We start from the raw sequence: 17,074 nt of genomic DNA, 5'->3' as shown, positions 1-17,074 counted from the left end.
TGTCAAATACAGACAGGAATAGTTCCCAATGTTTTATTCTGTGGACGGGTTTTGCTTACAGACGTTAAAATAAATAACTTCGTGTTAATGCGTTTCATGTTTGCACGAGACGCTGAACAACACGTCATTTTTATTTATTTTTTTTTTTTAAAAGGTAACGTAATTAGCTAGCTAGTTAACACAACAGTTGAAAAGCCGCTGTAAACTCAGCTAACACCATAGCTCGGCGTTCGCCGGTTTTCACGTAGGGAGCTGCCCCGATCCGTGATTGGAGGAGGGCATGCCACGTGCACATGTCTTTACTATGCCACACGAGCACATTTGATTACCTGTCAGGTTGCTCTGAAAGGCGGCCCAGGAGGGATTTCATTAAGGTATGTTTTCTGGTTTTGCCTCTAAAGATTGCAGCTCCTGTGTCGATGTTACGGCTCGTTGTGTTGTTGGGTTATGTTGCTTCCTGCAGAGGTCAGCTGGTAACTTGAGTTATGAGTTGCATCACTCTGAGCTCCGACTTACATGTCTTAACTCTTTTCACAACAGTTTGGTCGGTAGACATGTCACAAGACTAACCTTTCTGTACGCACATCAGGGTTATGCCTCTGTCAGAGGAGCTGTATGTGTGATTTAACACGTGGTGCATGCACGAGCTTTAACCTGCACATACTGTTGTGTTTTAGGTAGATAGTTATCCAGATGTATTCAGCTGCTGGCTGTGCTCTGGCCTGCAGATCCAGTTTCTCAAGACTGATCTCAGACTTCATTGTCAGACTGCAAGCCCTGTTCATGTCCTAGATTTACAATCTCCTGCCTTCAATTACTGCCATTCTCCTCAAGTCAAGCCAAACTTTATTTGTAGAACACAGACTACCAAAACAGATGAACACAGAAGCAAACCACAATGGAAAACAATAAGGTTAGTAGAGAACAAACAGCACAATAGAGAGGATGGAGTCAACTAAGATATCAAGCTCAAATGTATGTCAGCAAGAAGAGGTGGGTCTTTAGCAGCGACTTCAAGGTTTTCTCTAGGCTCAGGATCGATTAATCATTTGATCTATAACACCAGAAACCAGTTTATTTACATATAAAAGAAACAGAGTTGAAAAATTACAATAAAAATATCTTCAGGGGTTTGTCAAGAATATGTAATAACATCACAGAGTAATGAAAGCTGTCCATTGCTGTTTCCAAAAGCCAAATATTCTGATATTGCGAGAGCTACATCTAACAAGTATTTCCCCTCGCTTTGCTTGTTTTGTCCGACCAACAATCCAGAACATTAAGATGTTAATATGACTGTCATATATGTTGAATTAAAATACGAAATCCTCATGTTTAAGAAGTGAAAACCAGAGAATGTTTGGTATTTCTGCTTAAAAAATGACTTGAAATGATGAATTTATCATCAAAACACATTTTCTGTAGATTGACGAATCGTCGCAGCTGTCGTTATTCATTCAGAAATTCTATTTATTATTAAAGAAGGTGGAAAAAATCTAGCAAATATTCACATTTAAGGTGTTTGTGTGATTATAAATTGATTGAAAATGGTTTATTATGCATAGGCTACACAAGTTTCTTGATCTGTGGACAACAAAGTGTCGCAAACTGTACAACTATATCAGTGAAAATGCTTAAGGTTTATTCAGTTAGTTTTTTTTTCCGGATATGTTTTCGTGCTGAAACACCTAGCCAACAGTCCACAAAATGAATCGGCTACTAATTTTATGACAGGTGACTCTTCTCTGAAGTCATTTATCAAACATTTAGCGGTTCCAGCTTTTAAAATGTGAAACGTTTTAAGCTTCTCGCTGTTTTTATGTAATTATTAACATAATATCTTTTGGTTTTTGACCGTTGGACAAAACAAGCAACTGTGCAGCTGCAGTTTTGGGCTCTGGAAAATTATGGTAAAGGGTGAATAGACTGTAATAATATAGCACCTTTCTAGTCTTCTGGCTACTCAATGCACTTTTGCACTACGTCTCATTCACCCATTCACACACACATTCACACACTGGTGGCCGAGGCTACAATGCAAGGTGCCACCTGCTGACTGGAGCAGCCAGGGATCGAACCGCTGATCTTCCGATTAGTGGACGACCCACTCTACTTCTGAGCAACAGACACCCCATTATTCCTTACAAACTTTTTATAGGGTAAACAATTAATTATCAGGGCTGCAATTAATAATTATTTTCATCGTCGTTTATTTTCTCAAATAATCAATTACTTGTTTGGTCTATAAAATGTCAAAAGATCTCTGTTTCCCAAAGCCCAAATGTCATCCTCAATGTCTTGTTTTGTCCACAACCAAAAAAATATCCAGTTTACTGTAATAGAGGAGTAAAGAAACCAGAAGATATTCTAATTAAACAGCAAAAATTAGAGAATTTTTTACTTGATTTTCTTCTTTCTTGACTGAATCAATTAAATTAATTGGAGATTAATTCAATAGTTGACAATTAAACGACTAATCGTGATGGTGCGATTAGTCATAGGTGAGCTGATCATGAAAATAACTTGTCCAGTGTGTTTGGAGCTACAACGCTTAGTTGATTAATTGGTTAGTTGATTGACAGAAAATTGATTGGCAACTATTTTAGTAATCGAATAATTGATTTAATAATTTTTTAACCCAATAAAAGGCAAACATTTGCTGGTTTTATGCTTCTTAAATGTGATAACTTGATGCTTTTCTTTGTCATACATGATAATAAACTGAATATCTTTGGATTTTTGGACTGTCAGTTGGATAAAACATGCCATTTGAAGACGTTACCTTGGGTTCTGGGGAATTACAGCAAGCATGTTTCATTTTATTGACAAATTATTATTCATTTAATGGAGAAAATAATGGGCAGATTAATCAATACTGAAATAATTATTAGTTGCAGGCCCATTCTGTGAGTTCAGGTCTTTGTATTAATACTCTTATTATGTCGAGGGATGTAGGGCCGCGTTGACATTGGCTCATGTTCAGTGTCCCCCACAACGTTCTGCGGGCCTTTACCCTACTTTCTAAACAAACAGCAGCAGAGACGATCCAGTTCCAGCCAGGCTGAGCCTTCAGATAGCACTGATACGCTCCTCTCCTCATACGCCCTTTATCTACCAAAGATTAAACCACATATGGCAGGTTTCTGTTGTGAGATTTCACTGAGCACCTACAGTAAATGATTAGTAATGTAATGTGAAGATGCACAGCGGGGTGTTTGGATAGTTTAAGCTGAGATCAGCAGGTTCTGGTTCCTCTGGTTGTGTAATAAGAGGCAGAATGCTGCAGCTGCAAAAACCCAAAATTACAGCCCATGGAACCATTTACCAGGAGGTGGTCAATGATTTCTAGTGGAAGTTAGGCCCATGAGAATTTTTTAGGGAGAAACAAGAGTTTGTGTTTGTTCAGGGTTGTTTGGGGTTTGATCCCAAGGGCACATGTTGGCAGCAAGTCCAACAGCCTGGGAGGGGAGAGCCGAAAAACTACAGCTCAGTGCGGTGCACACAATATCTCAAAGACCACTCTCACAGGGTCGAGAGTGGGTTAGTACCGCAGACTCGCTGAGGTTCAGTACCAACATGGATAATTTAGGGTCACAGCTATTTTCATTATTGTTTAATCTGCCGTCACTTAGTCTAAAAAATGTAAAATAAATAAATAAAAATAAAAAAAATTTCATTGACTATCATATAAGACAAAAATACCTGAGATAATTAATCAGTCATCAAAATAGTTGGTGATTTTTTTTCTGAAGTAAATGACAAATTGCTGCAGCTCTAGAAAACTAAAAAACAAATAGGAGACACAAGTATTTGACTTTTAACGGCCACTGAATACATCATTTTGACATTTAAACACCACCAAATTAAAAGCATTGAAATGTTTTACTTTAAAAAACCATATATCTGAATTTATTTGTTCTGAATTTACTATTTTGAAAGCATGACATTTCTTAATTTGTAATATCAAAAGTTGAATTTGATTTATTTTTTCATTGTTCAAAATGTTGTTCAATGAACTTCAGAAAAATAAAAATTAGAAAATGTGGTCAAAACCTGATCTTCTGGAATTTTTTCAACTTGAAATGTTACATCTGAATTTGACTGATCGATTTTTTTGTTTTTTGTTTTTTATTTTTATTTTATTTAAATTTTGAAACTTGAATTTTTGGATCTGAATTTTTGAACATTAAAAAAATTAAAGCTTTTGAAACTTTTGGAAGTTCAAATTAAGAAATTTTATGTTAATCATTAAAAAAAGATACATGATTTTCAACTAAAAATATTTCAATGCTTTAAATTCAGTGGTGTTTAGATTTTTATTTTGAGTGTTGAGTCGCTGATAAAATAAAAATACTTAAGGGCCTGTTTATACGCTTCTGTATATTTCTTGGTATTTATCTTTGCGTTTGCTCCTATCATTTATACGTAACCGGAGTTTTTCTCGGCCAAAACTGAGATTTTCAAAAACGGCTTCCAAAGTGAAAGTTTTTAAAAAATATCTGTTTCTGTGGAACAGGTTGTTTACGTTTTGTTAGCACTTTTGGGACTACTTACGAGCTTACAAATGAACTTAGCACTGCTGCATCAACATCACCGCTACATCGGCAAACAAAGACGTCTGCTGTGCCCAATTTTAATAAGTGCATAGCAGCTGCTACATAAGGTTAAAATGTAGTTTATCATTGTTTTTATCACTAGCGCCAAGAGGAAAACAAATCACTGTGCTTGCGCAGAACGTTCTTCTATGGTGTTTGACATATGGTGCATCGCCACCTACTGGCCTGGCATGCTAATTGCCGCAAAAAGCAGCCATTTTTGCGTCTTCATGTAAACAGGGATAACTAAAATCCAAAGATATTCAGGTTACAGTCAAACTTGATGAAGAAAAGTGAAAAAAATTAGCAAATTAAGTCGTCAGTTACTCACAAAAAAGTACCTAACACTTTTACGTGTCAGCAGCAGAAGGACACAGACACATTTCAGCCCTGGGCTTTCCTCAGCATAAGAAAAAAATCAGATCATCGGTTTGGAGAAGCTGGGACTAGATAATAAGTAATATTTTTGCTTGAGAATTGATAAGTTATTTATCAATTGTTTAAAAAGTTGCCGATTCATTTTCTCTCAATGTGAGTTCAAAGGTCGTCTGTCCTTCTCTGACCCACTGAGCTAAAAACCTGTTAATATTACATCAGCTTAAATCAGGTCTTTCTGGTTTGACTTTAAAAAAGAACCCATTGTGTCAAACAGACAAGAGACATGCATGTAATTCATTCATTAACTATGAATGAGTTACTGCAGTTCCAGCCTGGTCAGTCTCCTATGCTTTCTTTATTCTCAACAGCACATTTATATTATTACATTTTTATCCTCTCTCTGTCTGCAGGTTGTGACTGCAGCTGCTGAGGAACCTCCTGCAGCGTAAACGGAGCTTCTCCACAGACTTTAACTTTTTAATGCATTAAATTGGAACCGCTTTTTAACAACCGCAATGGCTCTGAGCTCATTCGACATCGACGCCCCACGATGGGATCAGTCTACGTTCATGGGCCGACTGAAGCACTTCTTCAACATCACAGACTGCACGACGGCGCTCTTATCTGACGCACGCTTGGACGAGGCCAAAGCTTTAGTAGAGAGCTGCAGGTAAGACAACGGACAACCCCACTTAAAACATCCAAACTATACCTTTAAATAAGTCTATATTTTGATTTATACGTATATTATCTGCATGTATAAACCATATCCAAAACTTTTTAATTCAGTCCAGATTTTTAAAGATTAAATGAGTTTAAATGAAGTGTCATATATCAGGCAGCAGAACAGATAAGACACACAGCTTGTGAAATCCATTTTTGGGTGGGGTATATTCCCCTGATGGCTCATTCCCCGGTGTCTGCTTTTTAACCGCCATCTGCAAGTTTCAACAAGAAGAATCTAGTTGACGGTGTGAAAACGTGTCGGTGTGTTTGTGGCCCTCTGCAGGGCAGGATCCATCCCTCCCGGCACCACAGAGGAGCAGCTCTACTACGCTAAGAAGCTGTACGACTCAGCCTTCCACCCAGACACTGGAGACCGCATGAACCTTATCGGCCGCATGTCCTTCCAGGTCCCTGGGGGCATGGCCATCACCGGCGCCATGCTGCAGTTCTACAGGTGCGGGAGAGCAACCAGGATGAGCTGCTTCTTACTACATGACTACAGTTTCACAGAGGACAGCTTTAGAGTTTCATAACTGTCTGTTTTCTAGGACAGTTCCTGCGGTGGTGTTCTGGCAGTGGGTCAATCAGTCCTTCAACGCTCTGGTCAACTACACAAACCGTAACGCTGCCTCCACCATCACTCCCAAGTAAGAATTCACTGTGAGCTATCAGTGGACTGTTTAAAGGAACCGATGTGTTGTGTCTCCAAACTCTTCTAGATCTTGTAAATCTGATGGCAATTTGACAAGCTGAAGAAGTTTCCGATTCACTTCACTTGAACGTTAGAACAGCAATTCTTCCTGGGTCGGACATAATAACATTTCCACATATCTTCCAACAAGTCTGAATTTAACGCTGCCACATTAACATAAAGGCAACAGCAGCGCAAGGTTAAATTATGACTGTACAAAAATGAAGCCAAAATATCCCCCATACAGGCGCAGCCATCTTTTGCTGGTGATGTCATTTGGAGCCAGAGTCTGCACAGCAGCATTTCCACCCATACTCTCATCCAACCAATCAGGAGCAGCACAATAGCTCTTGAGCACTCTGATTGACTCACGTAGCTGTCAATCATGACGTGAAACCTCCTTTTTATGGCATCAGATAACTAATTCAAATCAAACTAATCTGAAAACCAAACACTTTAACAAACATCAGTGTCATAAGAGCTACCTAAGATGTACCTAAAATTTCTGGGGCACGTCGTGTATTAATGATACTCGTTACCTGGAGAGGTTGGAGAAAGATAAACGTTTCTTCCCTGTTCCAAAATCAGACCCTGAAAAGTGTAGGGTTAGCTAGCTAGCTACTGAAGATATAGCCTACTGAATGTATACACATGCTGCTTTTGCTTTTTAATGATTATAACAGTGAAACAAAGACCGACCCTGCTGTACAGGAACCAGTGAAGGGAAGCAGGGAAACTTTGCTCATATTCAACCAGCTGTGTGTCATCACATGAACGCTGTTTGACTTCCCCTGGAGATCCCTGCCCATCTGGGTGCTAGCAGCAGCACGGGGGGGAAGCCAAACACACTGTGATGCCACACAGCTGGTTCAATATCAGCAAAGTTTCCCTTTATATTCATTGTCTTGTGTGGTGATCAGCAGTGATGTGGTGGTTCACTTTTACACTGTGATCTGTAGCCTATAGTTCGGCTTTAGCTTCTAACTATCTTTGTCTTTTTAACCTGTTGTTGCTGCTGAGTCAGTTTGACATCCTGGATATATCCTTCAAACACAGACTATAGACCCCCCTGTCTGCTTCTCTCTGGAATCACGCTTTCATTGTTCCAAAAATATGATCATATTTCTTCAGGGAGTGCAGTTAGTTACAGTGTGGGCTCCATGCTTACTCCAACAGCTTGTTTGGCCATCACAAAGGGGCGGGGCTTAGCGACTTGACTTGTGTCTTACGAAGTTAGCGTCTTGTCATTCAAAACTTGTGCACTGTGTTGAAATTTGAGAAAATGTACCAGTGGATTAAATTTTAGTAGAAGCATCAAGCGTCATTATTTAAGGCTCCACTGGAAAATAAGTCTTTAAATCCATCACTAGTAGTTCAACATCAGGTGCCATCACCTCCATCAGAATGACAAAAAGCCATCAGTGTAACAGATGGATGAATCTGGCAGTGTTATATATTCCATGTCCTAAAAAGGCTTTTGTTGTCTCTCTCAGGCAGATTGGAGTCGCCTACTTCACAGCAACCAGCACAGCATTAGCCACAGCAGTCGGACTCAACCTCTACACAAAGGTACAAACACACACAGGCACAATTATTATTGTTATTATTATTATTATTATTATACAGCACTGAGTGACAGAGAGATTTGTGTGCTCAATGAGTTATTCTTCATGTTTAATTTGTCACCAGCCTCGTCTGGATAATGTGAAACAACAGTTGAGCCAGACGTGTTTCCTGTCTCATGTTAGCAGCAGCAGCAGGAGAACACTTTTAAAATGAGGTGTTGCCTAGTTTTAGTCTGAGATGTATAAAATACTGGAAGGCATTTTTTTTTTCCACATAAAAATACCTTTCCTGTTAAATACTTTTATTGTAGTAAAAGCTGACTTTCAACCTGGAAACTTTAATAAATACTTATTCTGGGTTTTGATAACTGCTGGTTACAAAACCAACACAAGAAAGTGTCTGCTTTCTGTAAAATAAGAAAATAAAGCTGATGATCATAAAGTAAAAATCATAGTGATGTAACACCTGACCTTTCCTTGTCTTCACTCTCTCCTGCAGAGAGCTCCTCCTCTTGTAGCGCGCTGGGTCCCTTTTGCAGCGGTGGCTGCAGCTAACTGTGTTAACATTCCTATGATGAGGCAACAGTAAGTCCTACTGTGTTACTGCTTACAAAATACATGTGGAGGTGGGGGGGTGTGCATTAGAATGTTGAGATGTGCTGAAATCAAAGTGCCTTTCTCAGATCAGATATTCTCATCATGCACTGCAATCAATCTCTTTTACATTTTCTGTGTTAAGATCCTAATATGGATAAGACGTTTCATAACAAGACAGTATTTTGTCCTTTTTTTACAGCTGTAATCAAGTTTATAGAACGTCTCAAAAAAGGATAAAATGAAGTTAGAGGTCAATATAGGTTGTTTTTGGTGGGTCAGAATGAGCTGTTTCACTGTCTCTCAGACATTCATGGTTCCCAGAGGATGAATCCTAATTTCTGACTTTTCCTAAGTATTTCCTACCACCCTGTACAGCACAGGCTGCTGCTGTCCACCTATTATACTCTCACAGCTAAACAGAGAAGTGTTCAGCACTTAATACAGCTTTTTAGCTATCTAATATCATAAATACAAAAACAGGTCAGCACACCAGAAACTGCTCCTTTTGGAAATGTTAATCATATCACCACACGTGACGTTTCGGGCAGCAGCCCTTTATCAGACATGAACAAGATAAGGAGACACACCTCTATATATACAACCAATGGTGGTCGCCCAACACATCATGTGATAACACATGTAGCTATACAGAAACTTAGTAAGTACAACACCCTGCAAAACCAGTACAAGATTACATCACTGGGATACAATAATTTACAAAAATACATTCACAAGAAATACATTTACAAAAAGTATATTTACAAAAAATACATTTGCAGAAAATATATTTACAAAAAAATTATTTATTAAAGATATGTTTACAAATAATATATTTACATAAAATATATTTACAAGAAATACATTTAAAAAAATTTACAAAAATATACATTTACACAATATATTTACAAAAAATTTTTTTTACAAGAAATACATTAACAAAAAAATACATTTAAGAAAATAAATTTACAAAAAGTATATTACAAAAAAATACATTTGCAGAAAATATATTGACAAAAAATACATTTACAAAAATATATTTATAAGAATTACATTTTTAAAAATATGTTTACAAAAATACATTTACAAAAAATATATTTACAAAAAGGCCAGCAGTGCCTAGAGTAGTAGAGTCGTACACTGCTGGCCTTTTTGTAAATATATTTTTTGCAGATGTAAACATATTTGTTATAAACATATTTTTTGTAAATATATTTTTGTAAATGTATTGTATTCCCGTGGTGTAATTTTGTACTGGTATTGCAGTGTGTTTCTGTATAGCTACACGTGTTATCACATGATCTGTTGAGCGACCATCATCGGTTATATATATATATAGAGGTGTGTCTCATTCATGTCTGAAGGGCTGGTGCCCAAGACGTCACATGTGGTGATAGGGTTAAAACTTCCAAAAGGAGCAGTTTCTGGTGTACTGACCTATTTTTGTGTTTTTGTATTTGTTCTTCTGTCCAGCACCCAGTAGTGGCATCTAGCTCAGTCCAGAAAACTATACTATAACATAATATACAAAGGACATTGCTGCTTTACCTGAAGTATTGAAGAACAACAAAGACTCCATGGATGCTGAAATACTGTTTCTCTTCATTCATGTCTTTGTTTTCTGCTGTTGAAGAGATGAATCATTCAGATACATTTAAATCAATTTAAATCTGCCTTAAAGCAACCTGTAGCGTGGTTTAAATACTGTTGTATGTTCTCTGTAACACTACTTCAGGAATTGCCCTTTTTTTTTGTTTTAGTAACGTACCTTTTACATTAACTTAGTCTTTCCTTTAAACATCCCCGTTTTAGTTTATTTGTAAACACTTAAGGTTCACTTAAGATGCCTCTTTGTGGTTTTACAGACTGTTTACAACTGACATGTGTCGCAGCGCGGAGTGTTTGATCAGAAACCACAAAGTTTCCCATTTTGTTTCTCTTTCATTTCACTTCATCTTCATTTTGTCTCTGTGTCTTTCCAGGGAAATTCTGAGTGGCATTGCTGTCTCAGATGAAAATGGCAACAAACTGGGCCACTCTACGGTCAGTACTCCAGACACTTTGGTGATTGGTTTATTTCAAAATAAAAGCACAGTAGTTTTCCTTTCTCATTCATTAAGGGTCTTTGAATCTTGTTTTTTCTGCACCTATAGAGAGCAGCGGTGAAAGGCATCACTCAGGTGGTCATCTCTCGGATCACGATGGCTGCGCCAGGAATGAGTATGCACACAAGTTTCATCTTATAAATATTATATTGAGTTCCTCAAGTTATCCTCTTCCTCTCTTAACCTTTCGTCTCCTCTGTCTGTCAGTCATCCTCCCCATCATCATGCAGCGGCTGGAAAAATACAAGTTCATGCAGGTTAGACTTTCATCACCTCCTCCTCCTCCTCCTCCTCTTCCTCCTGCTTAAGTGAGCATCACTCATCGAACTCTGTTTGTCTTTTCACAGAGAATCACGTATCTCCACGGACCAATTCAAGTGATGTTGGTGGGAGGGTTGTAAGTAGAGAGGGGTCACAGAAATGTTAATGTTCTCAGGAGGGTTTTTGTCGTGGTAAAAAATAACTTTTTTCCTTTTATTTGTTTTTTTTTTTTTTTAAAGTTTGATCTTCATGGTTCCTGCTGCCTGCTCCCTGTTCCCTCAGCGATGGTAACAAACCTGTTTTCTGTACTCTCACCTGCTGACACATGTAGCTTTAAGAGTAGTCCACTGATTTAAGCCCCATTTCCACCGAGTCGAAAAGTTGTGGATGGTACCAAAAGGAACCGTTCTGTACCGTCCCCATTTTTGGTCCCCCCTCTGTTGGGGTACCTAGCACACAGATCTGGTACTAAAAGGTGGAGCTGTGAACACTGCAGTCCGTAAATACAGTGTTTGTCTTTATTTCACACTTGAACTGGCAATGTGAACGTATGTTTCCCATGCCAGTAAAGCCCTGCATTAAAGGGCAGTGCACTTGCGTAACACAACAGGGTGCTCAACTCACTCAACTGTTTTGTCGGGCTGAACACAGCCTGGACCCTGAGCGCACTGATGTCACTCAAATGCTCAGTCAGTGCATTTCCATATCCTGTTTCTTGCATCAACTCTTTTTCGACAATTCCAAAAACTACCTCAAGCACAATTGACTTTTACTGAATTTTGCAGTTTCTGTACAGCTTTAATAACGTTAACTTCAAAATGTGCATAAAAATACATTGATGGGAACGTTGTTAGTGTCAGACTCAGGATGAACAGTTAACAAATGATCAGAATTTATGCAGCAGAACCAAAGATATCGTCTGTTTTTATTCCACACATCCTTCTTTTTTATCAAAATCTGGAGCCTACATTACCCACAATGCAACCTGACCACTGACAGTTTTCTTAATATGTACTGACAGTAATGCATATGGAGAAAATGAGCCGATGGGGTGCCAGAATTTGGTTTGAAAATATAACAAAATTACAGTTTTACGAAGGGTTGTAGAAAGTGTACTATGTTAAAAATAATTAATACTCATTTATTAATTTATTTATCCATCCAAGTCACAGCAGCAGGACATGAACCATAGAAACAGAATGAACAGGAAAAACAGAATTTTTTTGACGAGTCATACAATGAGGATGCTTTCAGACCTAGAGTTGTCTCGCTTTGGTCTGAATCAGGGACTAATTTTGTCACAAAGTTGTATAATTGCCTAGAGTTGGTTCATGTTCTCACGGCAGCATTTACAAACAGACCAGATCAAATGCCTTGTGTGAGAAAGCTGCTCTTGATTGGTCAGAATTTCCATGTGGGAAAAATCCAGGAAGTAAACCAAACGCTGAAGAAGAGTACACTTGTAAGATAAATGTGACACTTTCTAATGTCACAATGGAGGGACAACTACGCAGGTTGATTTTAGCGCTGCTCATCGTGGACTATATTGCTGTCATTGTTCATTTTAGTCAAACCATACAGTTTGAAAACGAGGCGCGGCTCCAACTAGAAAACAATGTTTTGATGCATTGGATGTGCTGAATGTGCATATTAAGGCAGTACAGGAGGAGGTGCACATTAATAATAATCCATTAGTGTTGTCATTAGTGATTTTTCAGAGAAGCTTAGTCTGTAAACAAACCAGCATTAGCTTGTTTAATCAAACTAACTCACCATGTTTCTTTTTCTCTTTTCCCTCCTTCCTCCTAAAACCTCCCTCTGTCCGTCTGTATCAGCTCCATGGCCGTGTCGAAGCTGGAGCCCGAGCTGAGAGACTCCATCAGGTCTCAGTATGGAGACGCTGTACAATGTGTCTACTTCAACAAAGGCCTCTGAGGCTCAGAGGGCTGATTGACATTTCACCACACAAAACCGAATACATGTGTGTTTATGTCATAAGTTTTCTAATTATTAGTCACCATGAAATGCTCTTCTCTTCTACGTCATCAAATCGGTGCTTATCAGTGGGGTGATTTTTGATCCGTCATGTCTCTTTTTTTGTTATCTGTTTCTTTATTTCAAATTATTTCTGTCTTACTTTAAACAGGTACAAGGGGCACTGTGTTCTCCTGTAGAGACACCAAATGATCTCCTCTCAGGAACAGCACATCACTTTGCCAGATAAAACCTCTCGTTAGTCTGTCCGTCAGGATCTGGCTCGTCTGTAGTTGTTTTCATTCGCCATTTGTTTGTGTTTCAGTGCTTTTAATCAGTGTCGGCTCCTGCTCTCTTACAATCTGTGCCTTCTACAAAGCGACAGGAGCAACAACGCTGCTGGATTTGACTTTCTTTAAACCAGTATTGGCTTCACTGTGATACCAGAGAAATACTTCTATGCATGGGTTAAAACTCTGAAACGGTCATCAGTGTGTGTGTGTGTGTGTGTGTGTGTGTGTGTGTGTGAGTGTGAGTGTATGTATGTGTGTATGTGGAAGTTTGTGTGATTAAAGTGGAGGACACTGCCCTCTTCTGCTACAGTAGAGGTAGATGTACGACCTGGTTGCATGATTTATCTGAAAGGTTTACCCGTTGGATCATGTCGCTGTGTGTAAACTCAGACTCGTGTCACAATCCTCAGTATAAGCTGGAATAAAACCACACAAATATTTGAAGAAGTGTTGGGGTTTTTTTTGTGTCGTCTCAGCAGCACCCAGACACACAGTGGTGGAAGAAATACCAAGATCCTTTACTTTAGTAAAAGTGCCACTACCATGGTGTAAAATCACTCCATCTCAAGTAGAAGTAATGCATTTACCTGAGTAAAAGTAAGAATAGTAACATATTTTATACAGCACCTTTTAACAGGAATGAAATTCACAAAGTGCTTTGCAAACTACAATCAAGAAATCAAACAATGGGACATGTAATCTATAAAAACAGGCATAACAAATAAAACAAGGCAACAAAAAGAAAGTAAAAAAAAAGAGCAACACAAAGAGCAAAGAGAAACGCACCAGGAAACAAGCACTGGACAATGTAGGGTGGTACAAAGACCATTATGAAAAGTAGGGTCTTAAGTTGTTTTGTTTTTTTTTTTAATTTTCTAAGGAGACTGCAGACTATAAACCTAATGGAAGATAGCCACTACTTAAAAGACACATCACCTTTTGTTCGAGTCTGGAGTGGGGGACTACCAGTAGGTCCTGGTCAGAAGACTTAAGGGACCTACTGACAATACATGGATGGAGGAGATCACTGACGTATTCAGGTACCTGACCGTGGAGGGCTCCATATGAGAGAACGCATGTCTTGAATTGAATCCTGAACCTGATGGGAAGCCAGTGTAAAGAAAGTAAAATGGGAGTGATGTGGGTTGACCTCCGTCTTGTCTTGTGTTAAATTGTAAGTAGTTGTTTGACAGTCCAGGCCTTGATGGCAATCAAACAGTTCTGAAGGACAGCAAGTTTGTCTTTAAAGAGACATACAGTTGAATGTTGTCAGCATAACAGTGATATGATATACCTGAGCACTGGCTAATAATTTAACCAAGCGGAAGTATGTATGAATTAAATAATACAGGACCTAAGACAGCGCCTTGGGGTACACCACGGGGAAGAGCAGCAGTTCCAGGGCTGAAAGAGACACACAGAAACCCCTATCTGAAAGGTAGGAGCAAATGTAAGTATTTTAAAGTATTATCAGCAAAATGCACTTATAATATCAAAAGTAAAAATGACACATTATGCATTAAAATTGTCCCTGTGACTGATATGAGTATTACAGACAATTGTGATGGATAATCAGAATCAGATTTATTACAGAGTAGATTTCCACGCACAAGGAATTCACTTTGGGGATTGGTGCATATATTAAACACACTAAATATGTGAAATAAAGCTTATTATTTTGATTTTGAGGAAGTAATTTTCCAACATTAACATTATTTTCTTTTTATTTCTTTACACACATTGAAATATTAGTAATTTATTTTGATTCTTTATTGTGCTTTTAATGCTGGGAGTAGAATAAAAGAATACAAAGAACCTTCCCACATGGACAACAGTACTACAGATAAATATATTTTTAATTCAAACTTTTCCGATTTACAAACCGTAATATTACTGGTCCAGAAGACAGAAAAAAAGAGGCACAATGATGTAAGGTTAAGTAATTATTGTGTGCGTCGATCAGGTTAATATCTGCTGTCCCCAGTACGGACATTTATCTAATTTTTATCCATGTAAGTTCATGTTACATTTTATGTCCAAGTGATTCCACCTGTTCTTCCACCTCTGCAGAAAAAGACAAGTCCATCCATCAGTGTACATCAGAGACCAAAGATTCCCACACAGAAACAGAGGGAGGGTCATCTCCAAACCAATTCACCATGATTGATTCCTTGCAAGCATAAAAAGTGATTGAACTACTTACTTATGTTGTTAAAGAGTCAGGGATGTGTCCAAGCAGACATAAAAGTGGATTTGCTGACACCTGTTGACCTGTTGCTGTACTGATGTTTGTGCTTACTGCCCTCTAGAATAACTCAATTTAGTTGCATTCTTACAGGCAATGTAACCTATAGTGCCTGAAAGTTGGTGAACTTCCAGCTTTATACAGTACTATAAATATGTGGTGATATGTAAATGTTATGTAGGATAATGTAGGATATTGTATTGTAACTCTTTATATCTACTGCAAATTGAAATTCTGGATGAGAGCAAGTTGCACCAAGATGTCTTCAACCATGCAAGTCCAGATTCAAATTTAATATCTCAGAGAAAAAATTTTGATATAAAGTGCTTTTGCCCTTTGTGATCCAGAAAAAAACTTCTCTAGCAGGTGAAAGTCATTTGAAAATGTCTGACCTGTAAGTAGTAGTAGAAATCTTTATTGAATATATTGTAGATGTTTTAAATCTCCCATTGTAAAAGAGGTTATAAACTCTAGTTATGTCCATTCTTTGCCAAAGTAGAAAATTTGGTTCTAGTCCTTGTACTGAAAGCTCTCAACAGTAGTATATTTTATGTATCTCAGTAACAACGTGTGCACCATCAGTAAATATTTCATTTATTCTGAAATGTCCTAAATTTGCTCATGTAGTCATAGGGCCCTGGACACTCTCAAATTTTCCAGATGACCCTATCAGACTATACTTAATTTTCTCCATGTTCTTGTAGAGATGCAAAGGCAACGCTGTCTTTTGTTGTTTTCCTAATTATTTGGGGGCATGGAATTACTCCGAAAATGACTATGTCTGCACACGGTGTCAACACTATGCTGAATGCCTCAGAAAGGTGTTTAAAAATAGCTGTCCAGTACCCTTGAAGGCGGAAACAAGACCAAAACATGTGTGTCATATTTGCTGGTGACATGTGACATCTAAACTAAGCACAAAAAGTAAGGACATTTGTGTTTGGTAGATAATTTCTTTGTTGTAACAATGCTTTTTGGCAATGAATCTTATACCATTGGAAAGCCTGTTTATTTGCCTTTTGAATAGTGCCGCATTTGTAAGGGACATGCATTTATGGGATGAGCAGCAGAGCTGAGTATGTGGGTTGTGCACATAAAAAAATTGCCAAATCTTCTCTGTCAATGCCACAGCTTTTTTTTTTTTTTACTGTTGACTCTTGTTTGGTGGATTGGATATTGAAGTCTGAGGAAACAAGACATATTGACAATTTAACAATTTATTCATTTAACAAACAGGAGCCTCAGTAGTGTGTGGAAGAACCGTACACAGCCACAACAGCCTGGCACCTCCTCCTCATGCTGGTCACCAGCCTGGTCACACACTGCTGTGGGATGGCATCCCATTCTGGCATCCCAACCAGCATTTGTCGCAAGTCAGCCAACATGGCTGTGTTGGTCACTCTGGCACGAACAGCACGGCCAAGCTGATCCCACAAGTGTTCAATGGGGTTAAGGTCAGGGTGCTAGTAGGCCATTCCATCCTCTCCACTCCCAAATTCTGGAGGTAGTCTCTGATAAACCCTGCTCTATGGGGGCGAGTGTTGTCATCTTGGAGGACAGAGTTGGGTCCCACACTGTGGAGATTTGGTTGCAGAATTTCATCTCGATATCTCGCCAGTCAGGCACCTGATTGTCAGCACCTGGCGG

General features: G+C 38.5%; 1 protein-coding gene and 1 long non-coding RNA gene across 2 annotated transcripts in view; one reads left to right on the top strand and one right to left on the bottom strand.

Annotated features, from left to right (window-relative positions):
* LOC125881175 (uncharacterized) overlaps positions 1-17,074 on the bottom strand; it is a 261,696-nt gene that overhangs the window by 68,794 nt on the left and 175,828 nt on the right. The window contains exon 2 of the long non-coding RNA XR_007448209.1: positions 11,365-12,374. This is a non-coding gene — a long non-coding RNA (uncharacterized LOC125881175). The remainder of the gene's footprint in view (positions 1-11,364; positions 12,375-17,074) is intronic.
* Positions 234-13,629, top strand: sfxn2 (sideroflexin 2). The gene is made up of 12 exons (XM_049564169.1): positions 234-374; positions 5,384-5,643; positions 5,983-6,153; positions 6,248-6,346; positions 7,884-7,959; positions 8,455-8,540; positions 10,532-10,592; positions 10,703-10,769; positions 10,862-10,911; positions 11,002-11,051; positions 11,155-11,202; positions 12,751-13,629. Exons 2-12 carry the CDS (start codon positions 5,489-5,491, stop codon positions 12,848-12,850), a joined length of 963 nt encoding a protein of 320 aa, XP_049420126.1. The 5' UTR covers positions 234-374; positions 5,384-5,488; the 3' UTR covers positions 12,851-13,629.

The sequence above is a fragment of the Epinephelus fuscoguttatus genome, linkage group LG20 (genome assembly GCF_011397635.1).
Source record: "Epinephelus fuscoguttatus linkage group LG20, E.fuscoguttatus.final_Chr_v1".
NCBI lineage: Eukaryota > Metazoa > Chordata > Actinopteri > Perciformes > Serranidae > Epinephelus > Epinephelus fuscoguttatus.
This window is presented reverse-complemented; position numbering and strand designations above follow the sequence as displayed.

Bases quoted from the DNA above. Each gene is read 5' to 3' on its own strand.
- sfxn2 (XM_049564169.1), top strand. From the start codon at position 5,489: ATGGCTCTGAGCTCATTCGACATCGACGCCCCACGATGGGATCAGTCT. The intron at 6,347-7,883 runs GTAAGAATTCAC...TGTCTCTCTCAG, and splicing joins GCCTCCACCATCACTCCCAA to GCAGATTGGAGTCGCCTACT. The intron at 10,770-10,861 runs GTATGCACACAA...TCTGTCTGTCAG, and splicing joins GATGGCTGCGCCAGGAATGA to TCATCCTCCCCATCATCATG.